Raw genomic sequence first — 22,424 nt, 5'->3', positions numbered from 1 at the left:
GTGGGCTTTTGCATACAGGACTAATTCTTGGTTTTATGTTGGACAGGGCATCAGTGGACCTCCAGGGGATCCAGGCCCCAAAGGATTTCAAGGCAATAAGGTAATTTTACCTTTGGTTTTGGCTGGCTGACTGCCTTCCTCTAGCGTACCATGGCTACGCAGGTTTTATTATGTACAAGTTAATGGACTATGAAGAAATACCTTTGGAAAAACATAATAAACTGCACGAGTCGGCACTGAACCGAATCCAAGTCCAAGTCTGTGGCACAGATTTATCATTATTCTCTTATTCAAGAGAGAATGATTCACTATGAAGCATCATCTACCATCATTTCTGTATTTCCTTCTTTTTTCTGACCATGAGTTATTTTATGGTTTTAGTAACTGAGAGGCAAATAACACCATTGAAAGCACTGTTTCCCACAGGTGACGCCAACTCTGAGCATGGTTTATAGTGAGAGTGAATTTACACGTTCTATAACAACAGAAGGAAAGCCACTAAAAACAGGCAACGTCAGCCATCAGTCCCAGCTTTGTAATTCAATCCCACAGATAAGCAGGCAAGACAGAAAGGTAGTAAGTGCCAAACTGAGCCAACAGGTGCTGTTAAGAGGGATCTTTAGGAGTGTGCCTTTAAGGTTCTCTTTTCTCCCCAAAGAGAGTAGTCATCAATTTGACTAAATAATTAAATTTTGTGTCCTTTTGAATTCTTCTTCGTTCGTGGTAAATTTTGTGGGTATAATCAATAGCCAGTAAAAGGTGCTGATTCGGCAATTAGAGCAGAAGGGAATACGACCACAGAGGATGCTGTCCCCGACTGACCCAAGACAAAGGCAAAATTTTTAGAGCCTATTTTCAAGGGGGATACTACGTTAAATTGTAGGGAGTAGTCAGGTTACTGGAGTGCTCATTTTCCCAGAGAGAGGAAAGTGAGTGAGAACCGTAGTATTTTTAATGAGATAATGACAGCCCGTAATTTCCCAGGCCACTTTTAACTGGCAAATTAAAATAGAATGGGCTTCTCAGCAGGCGTGTGCTTAAGCTGCATTTGGGGAGATGTTCTTTTCCAGTCCTTGCCCGTGATTGATTCTCTCTGAGGAAAGAGCGATCCTGTTGAATACAGAGTAGAAGTGCCCATAAAATTGCTTTGGCTGTAGATAAAAATCTTACAGTGGGAAGAGAAATATTCTGAGAAAAACACATATTTCTAGGATTCTGTGGTTACTAATGAAGACAATTTTCACACAGTTAAAATCAGGCACCAGAACCAGAGCTTGCCACAGGGTTAGAATACACTGAGGTTGTGTCACAGGGTGTGTTAAGAGACCGTCCTGCCCAACATCTTCACTTTGGAGGTCAGAGGTCCAGCCAGCTCCCATCAGCCCAAGGGGTACAGGGAAGATGGTGGGCTGGGAGCAGTAAATGCACCTTGGGGTGACCGTGGCAGTGGGCAGGGGGAGGGACAGGTCTCCAATAAGGTGCCATTGTTTGATGGCTTCTCCACAAAATTTAGCTTTGAATTCCAACAGTGCATTCATTCTTATTAAGCAATGAACCAAGTGTTTTCTTGGACAGGGGGAGTGACGGCCCCTGTTGTCTGACATACTAATGCTTTATATTGACTTGTACATTGTGATCACAAGAGTTGTTTTTTCACGAATGTTAGAGGAATTCATTATTTTAACAAGTGCCTCTCTTGAAATAGAACTTTTTAATTAAAAAAACTTTAACAAAAATTGTGGTGAAAGAGGCATGACATAAAATTTCCACTTAGGCTTTAATCACAAAGTTCGCTGCCAACTGAACAGAGTCTATGATTTGTTTTCCAGGCAATGTTGAGGGACACTGGGAGGCTCTTAGGTGGGCAGGAGTCTCTTATCTTCCTCCTCCTTATGTTTCTGGTTTAAGGTCATAAATTTAGTGGTCTGTTGGCTGCTACTTTGAAATTATTTCAAACCTCCATATAATTTCTACTATTCTTAGCATTTGTTAGAGTCAGATATCTATAACACATTAATTATTACCTTTTGTTTCTTATTTTATACATTTAGTAGTGTGTTGTTCAAAGACTTGAATTTCAAAAAATAATTTCATCTTACCCCCCAGAATGTACTTTTAAATGTTGAAGCTATAACAAATAATTTTATTCCACAATCTGTATATAACATATTTTACAGCAACATCTCTTTTTATCAATTATAATTTTATTAGAAAATACTCCTAGAAACCTTCTATTTTTATGTTTGCAAAAAGTCTCTAAAATCCAGGTATTCTGCATTTTCTAATGGCTGAAGGACAGAAACTTCGTTTTCAGTAATGATTAGTTAACATATACTTATTAAATGATTGCTATTTGCATATATCATGTAAATACTCATTTTAGACTATCTTTGGTAGGAAGATATTTTTTCTCATCCCCGTTATAGAGATTAGGCCAAAAAAGGTATAAAGTGCCTCTAAAGTTACACAGCTAGAACTGGGACAGATTCACGCACAAAAGTCTGCATTTAGCTACTGTATTCATCCCACAGATTGAATGAAAAATAGTCAGCCGTTCCTTGACTATTTGGCCTGAGATAAAGGCATTTCTTCTGGATGCTTTGCAAAGTGTGCTGTCTCCCTTCAAGGCCCTCTGGTTAGGAGCAACAGTTTGTTGACTGGTGTGTTTCATCACATGGCCCCATAAGTAGTTCCTGAGTGAATGAGCAAACAAACAGCACAAAGAGTGAATGATTTTTCAATAGTACACCTTATCCACAGGGGATATATTCTAAACTATATATAATGTTATATATACATTTCTATAACAATGTTTAATTTACAAATGAAATACAAAAGGGATTAAAGTCTATAATCAAATGGAGATTGTAAAATACACTGTTAAGTATTACTTAAAGTTTATGAATTACTTCATTTTGTAGCTTCTTATTTAATATATTCTGAATATGGATGGCTATGGGTATCTGGAACCAGGAAAACTGAAGCCACAGGTGAGGCAGTGATGCACTGTCATAAATGGATAAATAAAATAAGTGGTCAGCTGTACTGTACTGAAGATGGAATAGGCAATTGCCCGAGAATCATTGATGTGGTCATTGAAAACCTTTGCAAAAGTAGTTTCAATAGTGCTGTGACAGAAATGGTGATGCGGTGTCTATAGGCGAAATCAAAAGTCAGGACACGGTGGTCAGGACTGCTGACCATTCTCCCGACTCATTTGGTCATAGAGAAACAGGTTGTTGATGTAACCCATCAAAACGTTCTTGGGTATTAGACTTTTTCAAAGTGCTGTGAAGACTGGTGACTTGAACCTACTTTTTACAGTTTCATATATATTCATATAACTTAGAGGCTCATGTTGTCTTTCATGTATCTTCAATAGAATGGAAAAATCAGTTCTAAGTATTCTGGGTTAGTAGATTTAAAAACACCATTTTTTTCAACAAGCTTATGGACTCACTCAACATAAGACAAGCAATAGGAACAACTTGAAGTGGCTGCCAGAACACATGGGATGACACCCAATAGCTTCAAGGTAGACGATGCAGAGGACTTCCATTCCCAATTCTCTGATACAGGCAGTTCTTAGGTAGTGGAGCACAGTGTGTGTGTAAGAGATTGTCTGAAAAGAAGCTTTTATAAACCAAGGAACCCAGATGCCATGAAGTTGCCTAGTTGTTCTCAGTGCTGATGGAGAGCAGAATCAGGCCCCGCAGTGTCTTATTGGATTTCACATTTAACTATATCAGCATCCGATACTCCTTCAAGGACATTATGATAGTAGCTTTGCAACAGGCAAAATTAACTTTATTTCAAATGTATGGTATTACTTATTTTTCATTGTATATTTTTCATATGTTTATTTTTGTTTTGTGAATGAAACTTACTAGGAAATTTCACATTACACTTCCACTCTCTGTGTGTTTCCTTTGGGAAGAGCTACCGCACACAGTGACATTACTTTGTGACTTGTTCTGTGGTTCCTTGGAGCCACAGGGCTGCTGGCTGTCCCCAGGATGCTGCACCTCATTTTATGCTTCACATTCTCTCCTCTTCCTGAACTCTGGCCCCTCTTCTTTCCTGTCAGATTAGCCAGGATGCCTACTTCTTTGTTCAATTGAAAAAAACAAAGACAAAAACAACTTCTCTAATGAAACTTTCCCAATTCCTTAAGGCATAATTAAACATTTCTGCCTCAGAGACTTGTGTGCTCTGTTAATGCTTTTATTATAGGTAACTGGCATGCTTGTATTTGTTTTATGTTCATTTATTTCTCCAACCAGATTGTGTAAGCTTCTGTGAAGTGCAGGTGCAATCTGATTTAGGTCTAATTATGTAACCTGATACTCCATTAGTGGCATAAAACTTTTAAAAATTGTAGTAAAAAGAACTTAATATAGAATATATCATTTGCTTGAGTTGTGAGTAATTTAAGAGTGTTAAATGCATTCATAGTGTGTATAACCTTTACCAAAACCTGTGTACAAAACTTTTCATCATCCCAACAAAAACTGGGTATCTACTGAATAGTAACTGCCAACTCTGACTTCTCACAGATTCTGAGGTTAAGTGTGTAAGAAACATATCACTTTATCACATGGGCCCACCTCCTCTCATTATCAGCATCCTTGGTGTCAGATTAGGAACACTATTCACTACCATTTCCTGGTAGCTCCGCTCCCTCTGTGCCTCAGGAATTGGAACTGCGGCCACCAGCATCACAACTCACACGCTGCTGATTAGCTGCCAACTGCTCCTTGCCTTCAGGAAAAGAATCACACATTCCATAGATTGGGAAAAAAAAGACTTATTTTTATTTGAGTGGTAGATTTTAGAGAGAAATGTGGAGAGACAGGGATCCTTCATCTACTCACTCACACACCAAATGGACAGAGCAACCGAAGCTGAGCCTATCTGAAGCCAGGAGCCAGAACCTTCTTCTGGGTCTTCCACATGAATGCAGAGGCCAAGGTCTTCACTGCTTTCCCAGGCCACAAGTAGGGAGCTGGATGGAAAGTGGAGCAGCCAGTTTGCAAATTGCTGCTTGTATGGGATTCAAGCATTGCAGTTGGTGGCTTAAACTGTGGCACACTAGAGGGCCTTACTCTGATTTTTGATTGAAACCCAGCACAATATTTTGTTAGCTGTGTGATCTGGAAAGTTTATTTTAGCTTCCTATGACTTGGTTTTCTCATCCATGTAGTTTGTTAAGACAAGGAAACCCTCTGAAAGTTTTGTGAAAATTAAATGAATTGCTATATGTGAGAATTACAGAATCATCTGTTGCATAGTAAGTGCCATATGGGTTGGCAAATTTCATTAAGTTATTAGGTATTTTGACAAGTTTATGTTAATCAAACCAAATATACCCTGATGTTTTCTGAAAATAAGATTTTATTACGCAATACTTTCTTTTAAGCAAGACAGATTAAATGCAAAATGGAGCTCGATTTAACAAATACTTGGCACATATTAACTGTATCTCCCCTCCCTTTCTTCCTCCCTCTTTTCTTCTTTCCCTCGTCCCAAATGTTTATTCCTCCTTTTCTACCATTTGGAAGGGTGATTGCATTGTTTCTAATCGTATTATCCAAGAAAAGTTCTGGTCTGAAATAATCCCAAATCTTGGAAAACATTTTGTTATTTCTTATTGTATGGAAGGAAGGAAGGAATTGTTTTTGATGTCATGACTGCAAAATGTTAGATTTTGGTTTCATATCCAGTTTCATGACTAACAAATGTTAGTTTTTCTTTATCTGATTTTTCCTGTGGCCGTTTATTATGGTTTAATTACCATTGTAGCTGAAAAAAAAAAAAAGCCTGGTTAATTGCATTTGACCAAGTTTGTAGGAATAGCCATGTAATAGGTAGTTGATATACAATGTAGTTTGTATGCAGTTGGTTTGGGTTGAGAACTCAAAGGAACGCAGTAGGAACATTTCCAGGCCCATAGTTTTCACCAAATCCCCAAACATCAATGTGCTCTTCTATTCCCAACCCACTTAAATGTTGGTGTTGTCCATGGTTCTGACCTGAATCTGCATTGTCTAGTAGAGTAGCCACATGTGGTTACTGAGCAGGTGAAATGAGGATGGTCCAAAGAGAGATAAAAAGTATAAGTGTCAGTGACATTGTACTTGCAAGAATTAGTCTTAAAATCACAAAAGTTATTACTATTTAAAAATATTGATTATATTGAAATGGTATTTTAATGTTAATATAATGTTTTTTATTATTTTTCATGTTTATTTTTGTTTTGTGAATAAAACTTACTAGGCAATTTCACATTACACTTGCACTCTCTGTGTGTTTCCTTTGGGAAGAGCTGCCACACACAGTGACATTACTTTGTGACTTGTTCTGTGGTTCCTTGGAGCCACAGGGCTGCTGGCTGTCCCCAGGATGCTGCACCTCATTTTATGCTTCACATTCTCTCCTCTTCCTGAACTCTGGCCCCTCTTCTTTCCTGTCAGATTAGCCAGGATGCCTACTTCTTTGTTCAATTGAAAAAAACAAAAACAAAAAAAAACTTCTCTAATGAAACTTTCCCAATTCCTTAAGGCATAATTAAACATTTCTGCCTCAGAGACTTGTGTGCTCTGTTAATGCTTTTATTATAGGTAATTGGCATGCTTGTATTTGTTTTATGTTCATTTATTTCTCCAACCAGATTGTGTAAGCTTCTGTGAAGTGCAGGTGCAATCTGATTTAGGTCTAATTATGTAACCTGATACTCCATTAGAGAAGTAAATCATTACTCTCCGGAATGTTGTTGACCACCAACCTGGTACAGGCAAACCTACACACACATGTGACTGTTATGGCCTAGGTATTTTATTTTTTATATTTATTTTTTAATGCCCTCCAAAATACTGCAAGGTGGAAATCATCATTCTCGTTCTGCATGTGTGGATACTGCAAATGGTCAAAGTGTTAGTAAATGATGAAGACAAGATTCCACCAGACTGAATCCCTCCACAGCCGTGTTTCTTTCCCCTCTGATTTTGTCCATGCTAAATTCATTGGCTAAAATATGGAGACTATAATTCTGTGATGTAAATTAGATAAATATGTTAATTTGCTAGGAATGTTAGAAGATTAAATGAGGTAACAAATGCAAAAGTGCCAGAGCAGGGCCTTTTTATAATCATGTAATTGAAGCAGTGTTAAGTGTTTAATTAATTAATAAAATTAATTAATAATTCTACATATTCAATTTTGCATATTTATAGGGTATAAGTGATATTTCAATACGCAAATAATATCCAACAAGCTACATACGTTTATTCTTTATTTCACTTAATGCAATATCTTCAGTTCTATCTGTGTTATTTAAAATGTCAGGATTTTATTTCTTTTTGTAGCTCAGAAATATTTTACCAGGTACATGTATCATATTTTCTTTATCCATTCATTGACAGATATGCTTAGCTTGTTTTAACTTCTTGCTCTTGTGAATAGTGCTTCATTAAGTGTGGAAAACCAGATGTCTGCCAGATGTATTTCATTTCCCTTGGATATATATCCAGGAATGGGATTGCTGGGTGATAAGATAGTCTATTTTTAGTTTTCTGAGAACCCTTCACACTATTTTCTGCAATGCTTGTATGAGTTTATATTCCCATCATAAGAGTTCAAGTATTCTCTTTTCTCTATATCCTCAACAATATTTGTTATCTTGTCTTTTTGATATGCATTTTCTTGATGAGGCTGAGATTTTGTTCATGTACCTATTGACCATTTGTATATCTTCCTTCGAGAAATGTCTGCTTAGAGCTATAGTCTGTTTTATAATTGGATTATTTGGCTATTTGGTTATTGAGTTGTTTGAGTTTCTTATATATTTGGGATCTTAGTCCCTTGTCAGGTATATTACTTACAATATTTTCCCTCATTCTGTAGATCAGTGTCTTCATTCTGTTGAGTAATGTGTGCTAAAACACGTCATCTCATGAGGACCAGGTCTCTAGCTAAATGCTTGGGCAAGTCCAAACTGTCCGTAAGCACTAGAAACCACTATGATCTGTCCAGATGCTTCTCAACAGACATTTCCCAAAGAAAGACGTCACAGAGTTGTTTCCACAGGGAGATGATTATTGATACCTCTGACACAGCCACCGTCTGGATTTCATTCCCTCTTGAAACTCAACAGCCAATATTCATTAACTCAGTGAGAGTATTCAATCTTTAGCACAAACTAAATGTACATGTGTGTATGTGTGTTTGTATATAAAGAAGAAAATAGACCTCAGTCTAATAGCTTAAACTATTCTTCATGTTATAGTTCTTAATATATGAAAACATTTATGCCATGAAGATTAATTTGATAAATAGAATACATTCATATTATAAGCAGAGCAACTGGAATCAGTAGTCATTGTGCTTTTCTCATTATCATACTACTGGGGCTGGAAGCCCATGAGCTCTGAAGAGCCACGTCTCTGTGAATGACATTGAGGGGAGAATTGGGACTGGCTCCGTAATTTCTTGGGTCATATGTAAAATGTAAGGGTTTGAGTGCCATGGTTTCATCCAATTCTGGTGTATTTGAATTCTGTTACGTGCCTGCCACATAGTATCTGGTCGTTAATTGGGAATGATGTTGCTTGAATAGCAATGATGTTGACTAAGAATGATTTAAGCCATGATAACTGTTTATTAAGGAAGTGAAACATTTGGCAGTAGGTTATCTAGGACCGGATCAGTAACTCAACAGAGTTATCTCGAAGCCAGAATTTTTCCATTTTTCTTGTGTTGTCCTCTTCAACCACTGTTTTTCATCCTTGAGAATGTTGTTTCACAAGAGAGTTAGCACACTTCTGGGTGGGAATAAAAAAAAAAAAAGCAAAGGCTTGTCTCTTAAATGCATAAATCCTATCTCATTGTCCAGAAATGAGCACCTGTGCAAGCAGACTAACAGTGGCAAAGAAAAAGGAGAAATTCCAACTTGCTTGAGACTGACTGCCCTTTCTCCTGCAGCTCTGAGTGCCAACAAGAGCTGCCCACTGACCTGAACCGATCAGGGTTCCATCAGCAGACAAGAGGAGGGAGGCAGAGAATAGCCAATGGGCAGGAAACAGAATGTGTGTGCTGGAGCCCTTGAATGCTGGATGAGCAAATGAGGGCTACTTTGTCTCATTCATGCATCTTAAAAATATTTTTGCCCCATGTGATCTTCCTCTATTAAAAGCATTTTATTCCGTGACTGTTAATGGATTTATTGTTCTATATTCCTTATTATTAGACTTGTATTTTATTCTGATTTAAGAAATTAAAATTCATTTTCATGGGCTCTTCAAAGTACTGTGGGCTAGATACTGTCTGTGCCCACTACACCTGGTGGGTAATTTGACCCTGGCTCTATGTTGTTTTTCTTAATGGATTGTAAACAGTCAGTAGCAGGACTCTCTACTAGGTTTCATTGTTACGTTCAAAATTCCTGCTGCAACACCATACCTATGTATGCTGCTAATGTTAGGGTGACCTAACCCATCACTGTGTCTTCCCCTAGGGTGAGCCAGGTCCTCCTGGTCCTTATGGCCCTCCAGGAGCCCCTGGAATTGGACAGCAAGGTGTTAAGGTAAGAATACTTGTCTCTTTGTCCTTTGATGACCATTGAATTTACAGCAGGGCCCAAGGGAGTGTGAGTTAAATCTTGTTCAGCATGGCTTTGTCTCCAGGAGGAGCCTTCTTGGGGAAGCTCTTTAGGGTTTGTAGGCTTAGATGGCAAAATGTCCTTGGCAGAGACAAGAACTATAATTGTAGTTTTTATTTGGCTGGAGGAAAAATTCATCTCCAAATTCATACATCCTCTTACCGATGTTCATGTACTTTTGCCGAACACTCATTGTTTTAAGCATTCGTGTTAGAATATGCTATTAGGGAGTGTGACACGTTAACCATCAGTTATCACTTTAAATTTATTTAATAAAACAAGCACAGTGGAACAGAGGCCATTTATCTCATGACACTGAATAAATGTCGACTGAACATTTGTGGGGAACTAGAAAGGGCTGTTTCTGCTTCTGGGAGATTTTGCATCATCCAGACCATGGAAAAGCAGAAGTGCTGTTTTAAATGGGCTTTCTTACTGGCTGAGCTGTAAGCCTCTAAAATAGGTCTGTGACAGAGAGCAGTCAAACGGACACCATCCAACATCATTTGATCAGGACTTCAGAAAGTATGTGGAAGCTGGAATTAAATCATCAGCTAGAACAGAGTAGAGTTAAGAGAGGGGAAGCATTCCAGAAGGATGGCACCGGAGTGGGAGACAGTGCAAGCATTATTAGCTCTGCATTCTCAGCCACCAAGGGCTGAACTGCCACATGGTCTGTCCTTCCAGTTACTGTGCCACAGTTCATGAAAGCAGAGAACACTGCAGTATATCTAGACAGAAAGAGATGAATATTTAGGGTGATTTGTCCACTTAAATCCAGGCATTTAAAAAAAATTTATTCTTGTTGAACTCTTCGGAGTAATATGTGTTGTGTCTTTTATTTATTTTAGAATTCAAATTTTCATTCTATTCTTTTCCCCCCCCCCAGGGTGAAAGAGGTCAAGAAGGAAGAACAGGTGCTCCTGGACCAATGGGAGTTGGTGAACCTGGACAGCCAGTAAGTTGCAAAAATTTAAGTGAAATAAGAGGGACATGTAGTTCCTAGGGATTTGTTTTTCTTAAGGCTTATGTGTTTAGTTGAAAGTCACAGCTACAGAGTGGGTAGAGAACAAGAGAGAGATCTAGTGTGCACGATTTCACTCTCAGAATGGCTATAGTGGCTGGGGCTGGGTCTGGCCAACTTCAAGAAATGGAAACTCCACCCAGTTTAAGGGTACAGGGGCCCAAGGACAGTGGTCGTCTTCCGCTGTGTTCTGAGGTACATTAGCAGGGAGCTGGATCAGAAGTGGAAGAGGCAGGATGTGAATTGGTGCCCATCTAGGAGTAGGAGCTGCAGATGATGGTTATATGTAATACCCCACAGCACCAGCACCTCCTCCCCATTCTCCGTGACTCCTTAAGTTTAGAAAAAATGGTCAGGTTAATCCACCTTATTGTTTTGAATATCAAAAGACACTGAGTATTCAAGGACTTTTTCATACTTTTGAAATAGGACCAGGCCCAGTACAGTAGCCTAGAGGCTATGTCGTCACCTTGCATGCTTAAGATTCCATATGGGCACCAGTTTGTATCCCAGCTGCTCCACTTCCCTACCAGCTCCCTTCTTGTGCTCTGGAAAGCAGTTGAGGATGGCGCAAAGACTTGGGACCCTGCACCTGCCTGGGAGACTGAGAAGAAACTTGTGGCTCCGGGCTTTGGACTGGCTCAGCTCTAGCTGTTGCGGTGACTTGGGGCGATCCAAGGCCTGGAAGAACCTTCTGTCTCTGCTTCTCTCTGTAAATCTGACTTTCCAGTAAAAACAAATAAATCCTTTATGAAAAAAAAAAAAGAAAGAAATAGGACCACCTAGATGGGGGTGCTGCAAAAAGCTCTTGGAAAAATGGAATTAAAGGATAGGTATATTTTAATGCAAAAATTTTGAAATCTGTGATCCTCAAAAGGTTCATAGAAGTACATATTGTAAAAAAAAATTATACATAGATTTCCAAAATGTCTTTTTGCATCCAAATATATTTATCCTTTAATTCCATTTTTTTCTCTTGCGTTTCTTTTTTTTTTTTAAAAAAGATTTATTTATTTTTATCACAAAGTCAGATATACAGAGAGGAGGAGAGACAGTGAGAAAGATCTTCTGTCCGATGATTCACCCAGGTGAGTGCAACGACCGATGCTATGCCGATCCGAAGCCAGGAACTTCTTCTGGGTCTCCCACATGGGTGCAGGATCCCAAAGCTTTGGGCCGTCCTCGACTGCTTTCCCAGGCCACAAGCAGGGAGCTGGATGGGAAGTGGAGCAGCTGGGATTAGAACCGGTGCCCATATGGGATCCCGGGCATTCAAGTCGAGGACTTTAACCGCTGGGCTACGCCACCGGGACCACTCTTGAGTTTCTTGAAGTCCTTTCTTATGTTTCTCTATGTATACTCATATATGTGATTTTTATGACTGGTATCTTTTTTTGTAGTCTTTACAAGATTAATCAGCTTGTCTGAGAAGAAGAGTTCTCATGTGTCAACATATCCTAGCAGATAAGAGATCTGGATTCAGACATAATGGGTTTACTTTGCAGTTGATTTTTTATAACCATAAAAATAATCAATCACTGTGAATGAGGATCTTGTTTGTTATCTGGTCCACGAGTGCCTCTAAGCCTGGATTGATGATGGTAGAAAGAAAAAAAAAATGCTCTTCAGGTTTCAGCCTATGTAGCTTTTCAAGTTCAATGCTTTTTTTAGAGAGAAAATTTTTCTGTCAAATGGCATGTAGAGAAGTAATGAATCAGACATGATGACTGTGGTATAACAACAGTGTTAAATTTTCAAGTTATTGGTTTCCCAGGCTAAAAGGGGTAATTGATTAAAAAAATCTTAAATAGAACTATTCTTCACTTTTGCCTAAAACCTACAGTTAGTGTACGGAGTAAAGGGAAGTTGGGTGTGTCCCACTGAATCTGGAAGAAGACAAGGGTATGTAGTTCCCTCCATGTCATTCGGTATCCTAAAGGAAGCCCGTACAGGAAAAGAGACAAGAAATAAAATGGGAAACACTGAAGTGAAAAAGAACAAAGAAAAATGTCCTTGCTTGCAGATGACAGTCATGGTTATTGTACATGATTGGGAAGTCAAGTGGTGGATAGATTTCGTTCACACAAAATGAAAATAAAAACTTAAGAAAAACGAAGTTGTTTTCAGTAAATGTGTGTTCGCTCAATTTTGTGACTTGGTTTTTTTAAAATATATTGTAGTTGGCATGGAGAGCTGGGCTGGGTGCCAACTCCGTGTTCTACCAATAACCAGTACAGTTGTTGAGACCTTTGGAATTGTTTAGGATTTGTTGGTAATTTTTTTTAAACTTAGGTTGACTATGCAACTTAAAAAAAAATCTGTTCGTTCATAGGGTCATTATAGTGCAAGTGAAAATTTATTTCCTTCATTTATGTTGGTTCAGTCATAATTTATTTTGATTAGATTATAAAATGGTTTTAATTCCATGATGTTTTTAGTTGGAACATTTAAAATTTTTTGAAATTATTTTTAAAAACCTGCCTTTTGCTATTAGGTTTTTGCTATACTATTTTTGATTCTGTATTTTGTTTTTTATTTTCGTTAAGCATTTATAGTATGTTTTTGGTCTTTTATTCCATTATTTGTAAGTTCTAAAATTTGCATCGTGTTGGCTCACTTTTATTAATTGCGAATTATTTCTTGGAAGTTTTGTACTTTGGACTTGGAATTTGTTTTCAGCAGGACTTTCCTGGTCAAAGTCCTAAGTGTCGTGTGTGGATGGTGTTTAAGAGGAGTTTGGCTTGACATCTCATATGTCCTCTCGGGATTTCCTTGGTGTTGATGTCTTGATTAAGATGCTCAGACTAGGTGATGCTAATCAAAACCACAAGCCCATTCACAGCAGAGAACCATGCTAAAAATGTTCAGGATCACTTAGATCCCAAGACAGTGCAGGCAAGAACGTTGTCGTTCATATTGTGCTGATCAGCTGCCTGTTTTCTACTCTGTTTCTTAAATGTGTATAACTGCCAAGTTCCCAGCTTGTTGTTGGAATGCTGGTTCTAATTCTCCCTTCACTTTCCACGGACTACTCCACATTCTCTGCTGTTTTCCCTCCCTTTGGATATCTACATGTCTTCCCAGCACACGAACTGCCTTGGTCTAGCAGGAAACCTGTTTTTGAGCTATGTAATTTGCTTTATTTTGAGGAGATGGGGCTCAGTTATATCTTTACAATTTATTGTGAAGAAAATTTTATTTGGTCTTTCTAATCATTTGAAACTAGAGAATTTTCACAAGATTGTCAGCACATGACATTCTTGTTTGTTTTCTTTCCAAGCTACCAGCAAAATGAAACTATGAAGTTTTATGATTTAATTGGAAGTGAAAATCATAACGAAGTTGGCAAAGATCTCAAATAGTGTGTCAAATATCACAGAATTCCTTAATTTCTCCTTAATTTCTTTCTTCACTGGAGTCATCCAAAGTAATTTCAGGTTTAATGCCAAAGAACTATAGTAGTAGGCGTGTACTGGTGAGTGGAATTCCTAATCTGGCTCTAAGACCTAACTTTGAACTGTCATCTTCCTTCTGGTTTTGACTGATCTGATTGATATAACTGTTTCATGAAAAATAAATTCAGACTCTGCAGGTAATTTATGTGTGTGTGTGTGTGTGTGTGTGTGTGTGCAGTGATCATCAGAGAACTCTAAGTGGAAAAAAAATATTCCTAAAGAACTTGGGGTAACAAGTTAACTTGGGGTAACAAGTGAAATAGATGACACTGATAATAATGGAAAATTTTTGCTGTTTTTACCAGTCTATCTTAGTGGTTACAAAGTCTATTGAAACTACTTTTATTTATTATTAAGAATTTAAATATGGGAAATTATATGTTGTCTAATTGTTAATGTCTCAAATGAGGCTGTTAGACTGTATGAACTGGTAATTATTTTCTTTTTTTTTAATTAGAAATGTTTGTCAGAAGTGAAATAAACATGTCATAGTTATAGATGGTTTAAAGCCTTGGAAAGGACACTGACATTTTTTTTGTGTGTAGAGGTATTTTTGTCTTTTAAAAATTGTCCTTTGGAATTGCCAAATAAATTAAAAGTGTGGTTCATCTAACACAAGTGCCTGTTAATTCTCTTTCCTGGTTCATGGTCTTCCATTATGTTTAACTGGAGGATACACTGTACTGTAGTTCAGTAATTCAGCCTTGAACTACTGACTTGTAAATTCCTCTGAACGTTTATGAAGATTGAGTATTTTTAGCAGCTTTAAATACAGGACTCCTAGAATCTCCAAATTTGTCTCCTCCGCTTGGCTGATGTGTTCTAAAAATTCAGAGGAGGCAGGAAGGTGCCGTGTTTATTTTGTGGAGAGAGCCTGTCTTCACATTGCTTAGATTAAGCCGTTCTCACTGAGATTGCCTTACTTGGAGAAACTGTCTTCAAATGATGCTCTAAGCAATTGTGGGGCTTCAGTAATTTTGACGCTTTTGGCAGGTGTCTGCTGAAGGCTTTGTACAAGAGCACTTTACATCTGACTTAACCCTTACGATGACATTCAAAGTTGACGAAGATGTTGATCTTATAGCCAATTTGAGGCTCCTGAGCTTTGAGAAACTGAATATGTGTTTAATGTCCCACTACTGAGATGTAGCAGTTTAAACTTGGACTTGTGTCTCAATAACACCAAACTCCGCTTTGACTGTCATGCAAGGCTGTGATCTTCATGACACAGGAGCAGATCTGTTTGTAGCTCCTAGAACCAAACACTGTGCCTTCTGCCTATTAAGACATTTGGTACATCACTGATGAATAATGAGAAAAACGAAGTCAGCTTGAAAAAGGCTCCTTTATGTTTGCTGTAAGTTGTGATGTTTTCATTTGTCATCTCATATGGGAAGGAAATTAATTTGTTCCTCTTTTCCTTGTGAGGACGTGTAATGTTGGCCTGGCACTTTTCATTTTAGTTGTGCAATCTGGTTTTCACGCTCCTTTGAATTTTCCTCTAACGAATTGCTCTGCCTTTAGAGTAAGCTGTCGTGGATATTAGCACTTTGATTAAGGTTTTCGAGTGTGAAGAGTGAGATTTCCCATAAGCATTCTAATTTAAATTGAATTAGATGGTAGCTTTTTCCCTCATAATTGAAATCTTTGCTAAAAAGGCTATGTGTAAATACTAAGTGGCTGTTTCTTAGAAAACATTAGAAAAATTCATTAGAAAAATTCAAATTATTAAGCATTCACAGAAAGTTAGTTTTTTATCATATAAATCCATAAGTTTGAGGCGTTCCTGATGAGTATAATACGTAATACGTAGCTCAGTTTGGCTTTTTAGATCACCCTGGATGTCAAGCCAACAGAAACCCAAAGTGTGCTGGTTTAGGCATTTCCAAGAAATATAGTAGATTTTGGTTCTGTCGTAGCTTACTTTCCCAGCAAGCAAACCCAAATTATTTGTTTAGGTTAATTATAGGAAAACATCCAGGGGGTGCTTCTGGATTTTTCACTGCTAGTTCCTTTTCTATCTTTCTGCCTCTGATTAAAAGGAGGAAAAAAAAAAAACAGAGGCAAAATGTGCAACCTTTGGACATTCCTAGTTTGCACGAATACCTGGTTCTGTTGCTTTTTGTTTTTCATTTGGTCTATTTCCTGCCTGTCCTCTGCAAAGCCTGGGACTGTGCTGTTCTTTGTGAGAAGTTTTCTCCTCTTCCAGAGCCTTCCTGAGCAATTCCACGAAACTCTTCATTTTAGTTATTGAGAGAGAAAATCATATTTTCTGTTAATAGCTCTATCAAGAGATCCGATCTGTGTGTCAAACTGCCAGTGGGTTCAACCCATTTTTTAAATGACGGGAATCCAAATTTACCCAGCTAGATGCTAAAACACATGATACTAGCATCCAGTGTTGTGTAGAGCTAGTTAGTCATTCCTTCATAGCGTCCCCCTGATGCTTAATTAAATTATTGATTCATTCTGCATCCTTTTCCAAGCCACCCAAGTGATGGATTTATAGTTTTTCCTCAGAGGATTTATTTCCTCATTCTTATTCTGAAGCCTTCTTAACTGTTCCTTTATTTTCAGGATTCTTGAAGGTCTCATGCTAGCCAAATGGAACAAGTATTTCACACTGTGGGGGATGCTCGGTGTGAAGCCTGCCAGAAAGATTTTCAACAAATGCTTGATTAGGACTAATTCATTGTCATGACCATGAGAACTGAGATATAACCGTTCTCTCCCTTCCTCCCTCCCTTCCGGCCCCTCTTCCCATTCTCTCTTCCCTTGCCTATTTGGCCTGTCCTCCTGTCACACCCAGGGTCCCCGAGGCCCGGAGGGAGCTCCAGGAGAGAGGGGCTCACCCGGAGAAGGAATTCCAGGACCAAAGGTAACCCCGCCTTCTGGAATAGACAAAGTGTTTTGCTCACATGGTGAAGGGTTAAAAATGTTAAAAAAAATATATATATATATATTCTAGCCAGTGATTAAACTCAAGGACTTTCCTGGGGACCCTCACCCTATTAAAATAAGTAATACATAAATTTCTGCTTCACATGAAAGTACAGTGAAATGTGTCACTATAAATAAGTAGTTGATGAAATGCAATTTTATGCAAACCCCATATTAGCATTAGGGAAACCTTCCAGTTTATAATCATTAGGGATACACCCTCTTTATGCCCAAAAGTTAAGTTACTGAGTGTAGCTATGGCAACAGTTGGGTTACAGCTTTCTTTTATGAAAAAGCAAGTTAGAACCTTAGTCTAAAACACCAATTTCTAATATAATAAGAAAGGAAATTTTACCATCAGAAACAATGTGTAAAAGACATACCTTTCACCTGGCAGATGGGAATTTAGATTTTCCGTGCATCCAACCTATGATTCTTGGAACTCCGCCTCCTCTGCTCCAAAGGTTGGCACATCTTCTCTGAAAGGGGCCGGATAGCAACTATTTCAGTCTTTCGTGAGCCATCTAGTACCCTTTGCAACTTCTTAACTGCTGATATGGAAGGAAAGCAGCTGCAGACAATGGACAAATGAATGAGGGTGGATGTTTCAAAAAAACCATGTTTTTCAAAGCTAGGCAGTGGGCTGGCTTTGGCCAGTGAACTGTCATTTGCTGTGCCTAGATCCTGACAGTGTGCTTAAAATCTCTGTGTAAGCCACATGGCAAGTGGTTTTCCAAAACCCAAACAAACCAAAACAAAACAAAACAACAAACAAACAAACAAAACAAACTCTAGGTAGCACCAATAGAAGTCCAGAGCAAGTCAAGGTTGGTTTTAGAGTCTCTTCTTCATTGCTCAAGTCCATCTCCTACGCACACTCCTTGTGCATACAGGCTCTGTGCTGCGGTGAGGTGTTCAAGGATATCCACATTGGGCATTTCATCGGGTCACTGCCATCTGATCTGCCTCCCGTGGCCTCATGCTCTAAACCAACTCATTCACAGCCTCTGCTGATGTGCTCAATGTTTAGTTATCTGTGAGAAAACTACGTTTCAACTTGAGAGATGGCAGTGAGCTGAAACAACTGATTTGTACTAAGTTATGAGTGCCTGCTCTGTTGAATTGCAGAGAGGCCCTTTTTAAGGAACACAGTTTAGTTTGTCCTAACAATGAAATGACCTATTGGTTTGAGGGATGTTGCTGGTGTGCCTGTTGTCCATCATCACAACATCACTACCAGGAGACAGAGGTCCACAGTGTGGCAGGACATTTCAGTTTAAATTGTTTTTGCTGTATGGTGTCTTCCTGTTTGTGTGTAGTCCAAAGAATCTGGAGAAACCAAGTAGGATCATTTCTCTTCATAATCTGAAGGATATTTTTTTAAAGATTAAGCAATGAAACATAATTATATGAAACACCATGTAACAACTTGGAATATAATGACCCATGGGTACCATATTGACTTCTTTCTTCCCAAAGAAGGAACATTTTATATTTAGTGCTGCCTGAGGGTCAGTTATAGGTGGTCATGATCGATCAAAAGAACCTATTAGGTTGCTTCATTTCTGATCAGCCAAATCAATGGCGTTTAAAGACATCTGTGTAACTGTGGCTAATTTGCAATAATGTAGCCAATTTGCAATGGTGTGGGGAACAAATTATGAGTATAGAGAGACAGTTATATTTTCCTGGGATTCTTGCAAGTACCATTTGATTTACTTTTGATTCTAAAATTCATGAAATGGGTGTCAGTTCTGACCAATTACATGTTTTAGTTTTCAAAGACAACGGTGTTCACTTTCGCTGGTGTTACATTAAGGCTACAACCATTCACCTAGCTCATGTCATTCTAGAAGCACACCTAAAAATTTTTCTTTGAATTCTTTAACCCTAGTTTTGAATGAACTTTTATAAATTTAGGAACAGAACACTTAGTGAATTACCTACTACTTACAAATGTTAGATCATATATTACTATGATGTTTCCTGTGTGATGCGTTGCATTTATGTACATAATAATATGCATTCTATGTTATTATATCTCCACATAATATGGAATTATTTTCCAATAATACGGAAAAGAGGCTTTATCCAGTTAGCTATACTCTATGATTGGTGAGGTTCCACCATTTCCAGAAATTTCTGTTGAGATCAGAAATTGAGCTTTATATCTTCCATGATGCTACATATGTGTTTGCTTGAACTGCCCGCTTCCCAGATAAGGAGTAGGACTAATTGTTTTGTTTTTTTTTTTTTTCAAATTCCACTATTAGAATCAGTTAGAATTACCCACTTGTAGTAAATAGCAAATCTAGATGTTGAATTTATAAAGTCGTTTACAGCATACTTCACATTAAGCATAAGGCAAACAGATTTAAAATCTGGATGATGGTTGTAATAATGTCTCTCCTATGTTTCATTTTCAGGGCGAAAAAGGTTCTGAAGGACCAGCTGGCCCACAGGGAGTACAAGGCCTGTCAATCAAAGGCGACAAGGTACCACACGTAGGATGCACAGTAGGAAAAATGTCAATACAAACTTTCTGTATCTGTGAACATTTTTGAACTACATACAGTGCAACAATATCACAAAAGTATCCAACTAACTACACATCTTGTTTATTTATGCAAAACACATTATGTAGCACAAACTATGATAAGGCAAATATCATTATTTAATGTTTCACTTATTATTTTGGTTTCAGTTCCACTGACTTGCACCATCAACAAAACAACTTTGAAAGCAAATGACATGCACTCCTAGTTTTAAAAATAGTTCCAAAAAGTTGTTGACCTGGGCTCAGTGTGGTAGCCTAATGACTAAAATCCTTGGCTTGCATGTGCCAATATCCCATATGGGCGACAGTTTGTATCCCAGCTGCTCCAGTTGCCTTCCAGTTTGTGGTCTGGGAAAGCAGTTAAGGACAGCCCAAAGCCTTGGGACCCGGCACCCCCAAGTGGGAGACCTGGAAGAAGCTCCTGGATCCTGGCTTCAAATAAGCTCAGCTCTGACCATTGCAGCCACTTGGGGAGTGAATCAGCAGATGGAAAATCTTTCTGTTTGTCTCTCCTCCTCTCTGTATATCTGACTTTCCGATAAAAATAAATAAATCTTTATAAAAAGACTTGTAGACCTGACCCCATTAGGAGTGCATGTCCATATACTCAAGGATGACTTAAAAATGAGATCAAAATGGCCCAGCATGGTGGCAGAGCAGGCTAAGTCATTGAGCGCAGCACTGGCATCCCACATGGATACCTGTTAGAGTCCCAGATGCTCTGCTTTTGACCTGGGAAAGCAACAGAGGATGGCTCAAGCCCGTGGACCTCTTGCAGAAGACCTGGAAAAGCCTCCTGGCGCTTGGTTTTGGACAGATCCAGCTCTGGCCACTCTGGGCATGTGGGGAGTGAACAAGCAGATGGAGGATTTCTCTCCTCCCTCTCTCAATCTGACTTTCAAGTAAACCAAATATTTTTATTAAACATTAGGGTTGAAATAGAGGCACTCATTTAAGAAAACTAGTGCTGATGCCTCCAACATCCACATGAAGACACCTGCGGTTGATGAAAGTTTGTTGGCTTATTTCAGAGGAGACACACTTACTATGGGGAACCAATGGAATTCAGAGAATGAGACATGAGGGTTTTTTTGTAGAGTTTGAGCCAGTGGCCACTTATTTTAGAAACATTCAAGATGACTCTGGTTTGGATGTTATCAGAAAGCAAAGGTAATCTTGAAAGTTGTAGGGAGTGTCACATCGAAGTCGGGGAATTTTTTCCCTATGTTAGCTGGTCAAGGAGGCAGGTTGGCCATTCTGAGGGACCCGGGTGGTGTTTGTTGCTTCTCTGTGTCAGGCATGATTTGCATGAGGTTTCCTTTGGCCTTGGCCCGGCTCCATGGTAGTGCAGCCTTATTGGTGCTGCTGATCTATAAGACTGTAAATGCTCAGCACCACTGCCCTTATCCTGCCCACCAGCCATCGCCTTGCTGATCTCCTGCTAATTGCTTGTTTTCTTTACAATAGCTGCCTAGGATAGCCAGAGCAGCAGTGGAAGTGAGGTTTATGATCATAGAAGCCACTGGGGGTTAAGAAAGAAGGACCAAAAGAGCAGAGGGAAGTACGGGCGGTCAGGGTGGGCCTGGGGAGGTGGTTTAAGACATGCACAGAGCCGAAGATCTCTCGTCACTGTGGAGCCATTTATACATCAGCTTCTGAGCATGTCATTATATGAGATGCATTCTTTTTGAATGATTGATATTCATAGCTCTCTCATGTGTTAGTTTCATTCTATAATGACTTTACTGGTGGTTGTTGCTCTTTGATATCGGTTTAAGTAGTAAAAATAGTGAGAGTGAGTTAAATACATTTTTTGATGCCATGTCATTTGTTCTTTCAAGTAGTTCAGCTCTTTTTCTAACTGCAGCTCCAAAATACTCCAAAAATATATGCAAGATGCTCTTTCTTCCTTTAGAGCAGCGAGAACTGAATACAACAGAGCCACTGTTCTAGCAGTTCAGTAAATTAACTTTTTCCAGGGTGCTGTGACATGGTATTTGTGTTTTTCCATCTGGAGCTCATGCAAAGAAAACACTTGGAAGCATCAGGACAGGATCACATAGCAAAGCTTTTATCTGCTGTTGCCTTACGAAGTCCAACCCACTCCTCGTCCTGCTTTCTTCCTTTCCTTTTGATGTTGAGCATTGGATTTGGAGACTGTGGTGTCTGTGACTCCATGATAAGCTCCGTATCATCCCTATAATGAGGCATATTGTACACACATATAACAAAGCAGCACTTATGTAAATCACACCTTACAGAAGGCGGGTCTCTCTTTTGTGTGACTAAGCATTTGTAGAACAGTAGCTATGCTTGGGTTTGTGGAGTCAGAGTGGAGTTGTATGTACTAACAGTTGTGTGTTCCAGGGTGAGAATGGAAAAATGGGGGTGCCCCATTCAGGGGACATATCCACTAGATAGGAGAGTGCCAGGCTGGGGACATCAATTTGGGAACCCTTGGTATAAAGTCATGGTGGGGTGGCTTTACAAGTAGATGAATAAAGGAGAAGCTTTGATGACTGAGTCTTTCATGTACTGCAACCACTAGAAGAAATAGATAAAGATGCGGCAATAGCAATGGGAAGGAGCAGCCAAGGAGCAGGTGAAGGGAGGTTCAGCAAGGTGAGGGACCGATCTATCAAATGCCATCGACAGGTCGATTCTCAGTGGACCACTGAGAGCTAGGCCTGCAGCAGTACGCTTCTTCCAGTGGCGAGCGTACTTAGACTGTGATGGGATTGGCAAACTTTTGCTGCAACACTTGAGTAGTAAACATTTTTGGTTTGAGATCCT

General features: G+C 38.9%; 1 protein-coding gene across 1 annotated transcript in view; it reads left to right on the top strand.

Annotated features, from left to right (window-relative positions):
• The window catches only part of COL28A1 (collagen type XXVIII alpha 1 chain), a 130,606-nt gene that overhangs the window by 37,108 nt on the left and 71,074 nt on the right, over positions 1-22,424 (top strand). Inside the window, exons 11-15 of the mRNA XM_040964512.1 lie at positions 47-100; positions 9,512-9,580; positions 10,545-10,613; positions 16,944-17,012; positions 19,501-19,569. Of these exons, the coding sequence (XP_040820446.1) occupies positions 47-100; positions 9,512-9,580; positions 10,545-10,613; positions 16,944-17,012; positions 19,501-19,569 (330 nt within the window). The remainder of the gene's footprint in view (positions 1-46; positions 101-9,511; positions 9,581-10,544; positions 10,614-16,943; positions 17,013-19,500; positions 19,570-22,424) is intronic.

Source organism: Ochotona curzoniae, unplaced genomic scaffold, assembly GCF_017591425.1.
Source record: "Ochotona curzoniae isolate NIBS_2020 unplaced genomic scaffold, NIBS_Ocur_1.0 scaffold_3835, whole genome shotgun sequence".
NCBI lineage: Eukaryota > Metazoa > Chordata > Mammalia > Lagomorpha > Ochotonidae > Ochotona > Ochotona curzoniae.
Note: the sequence above shows the minus strand (reverse complement) of the source record. Positions and strands in the feature narration are given on the sequence as shown.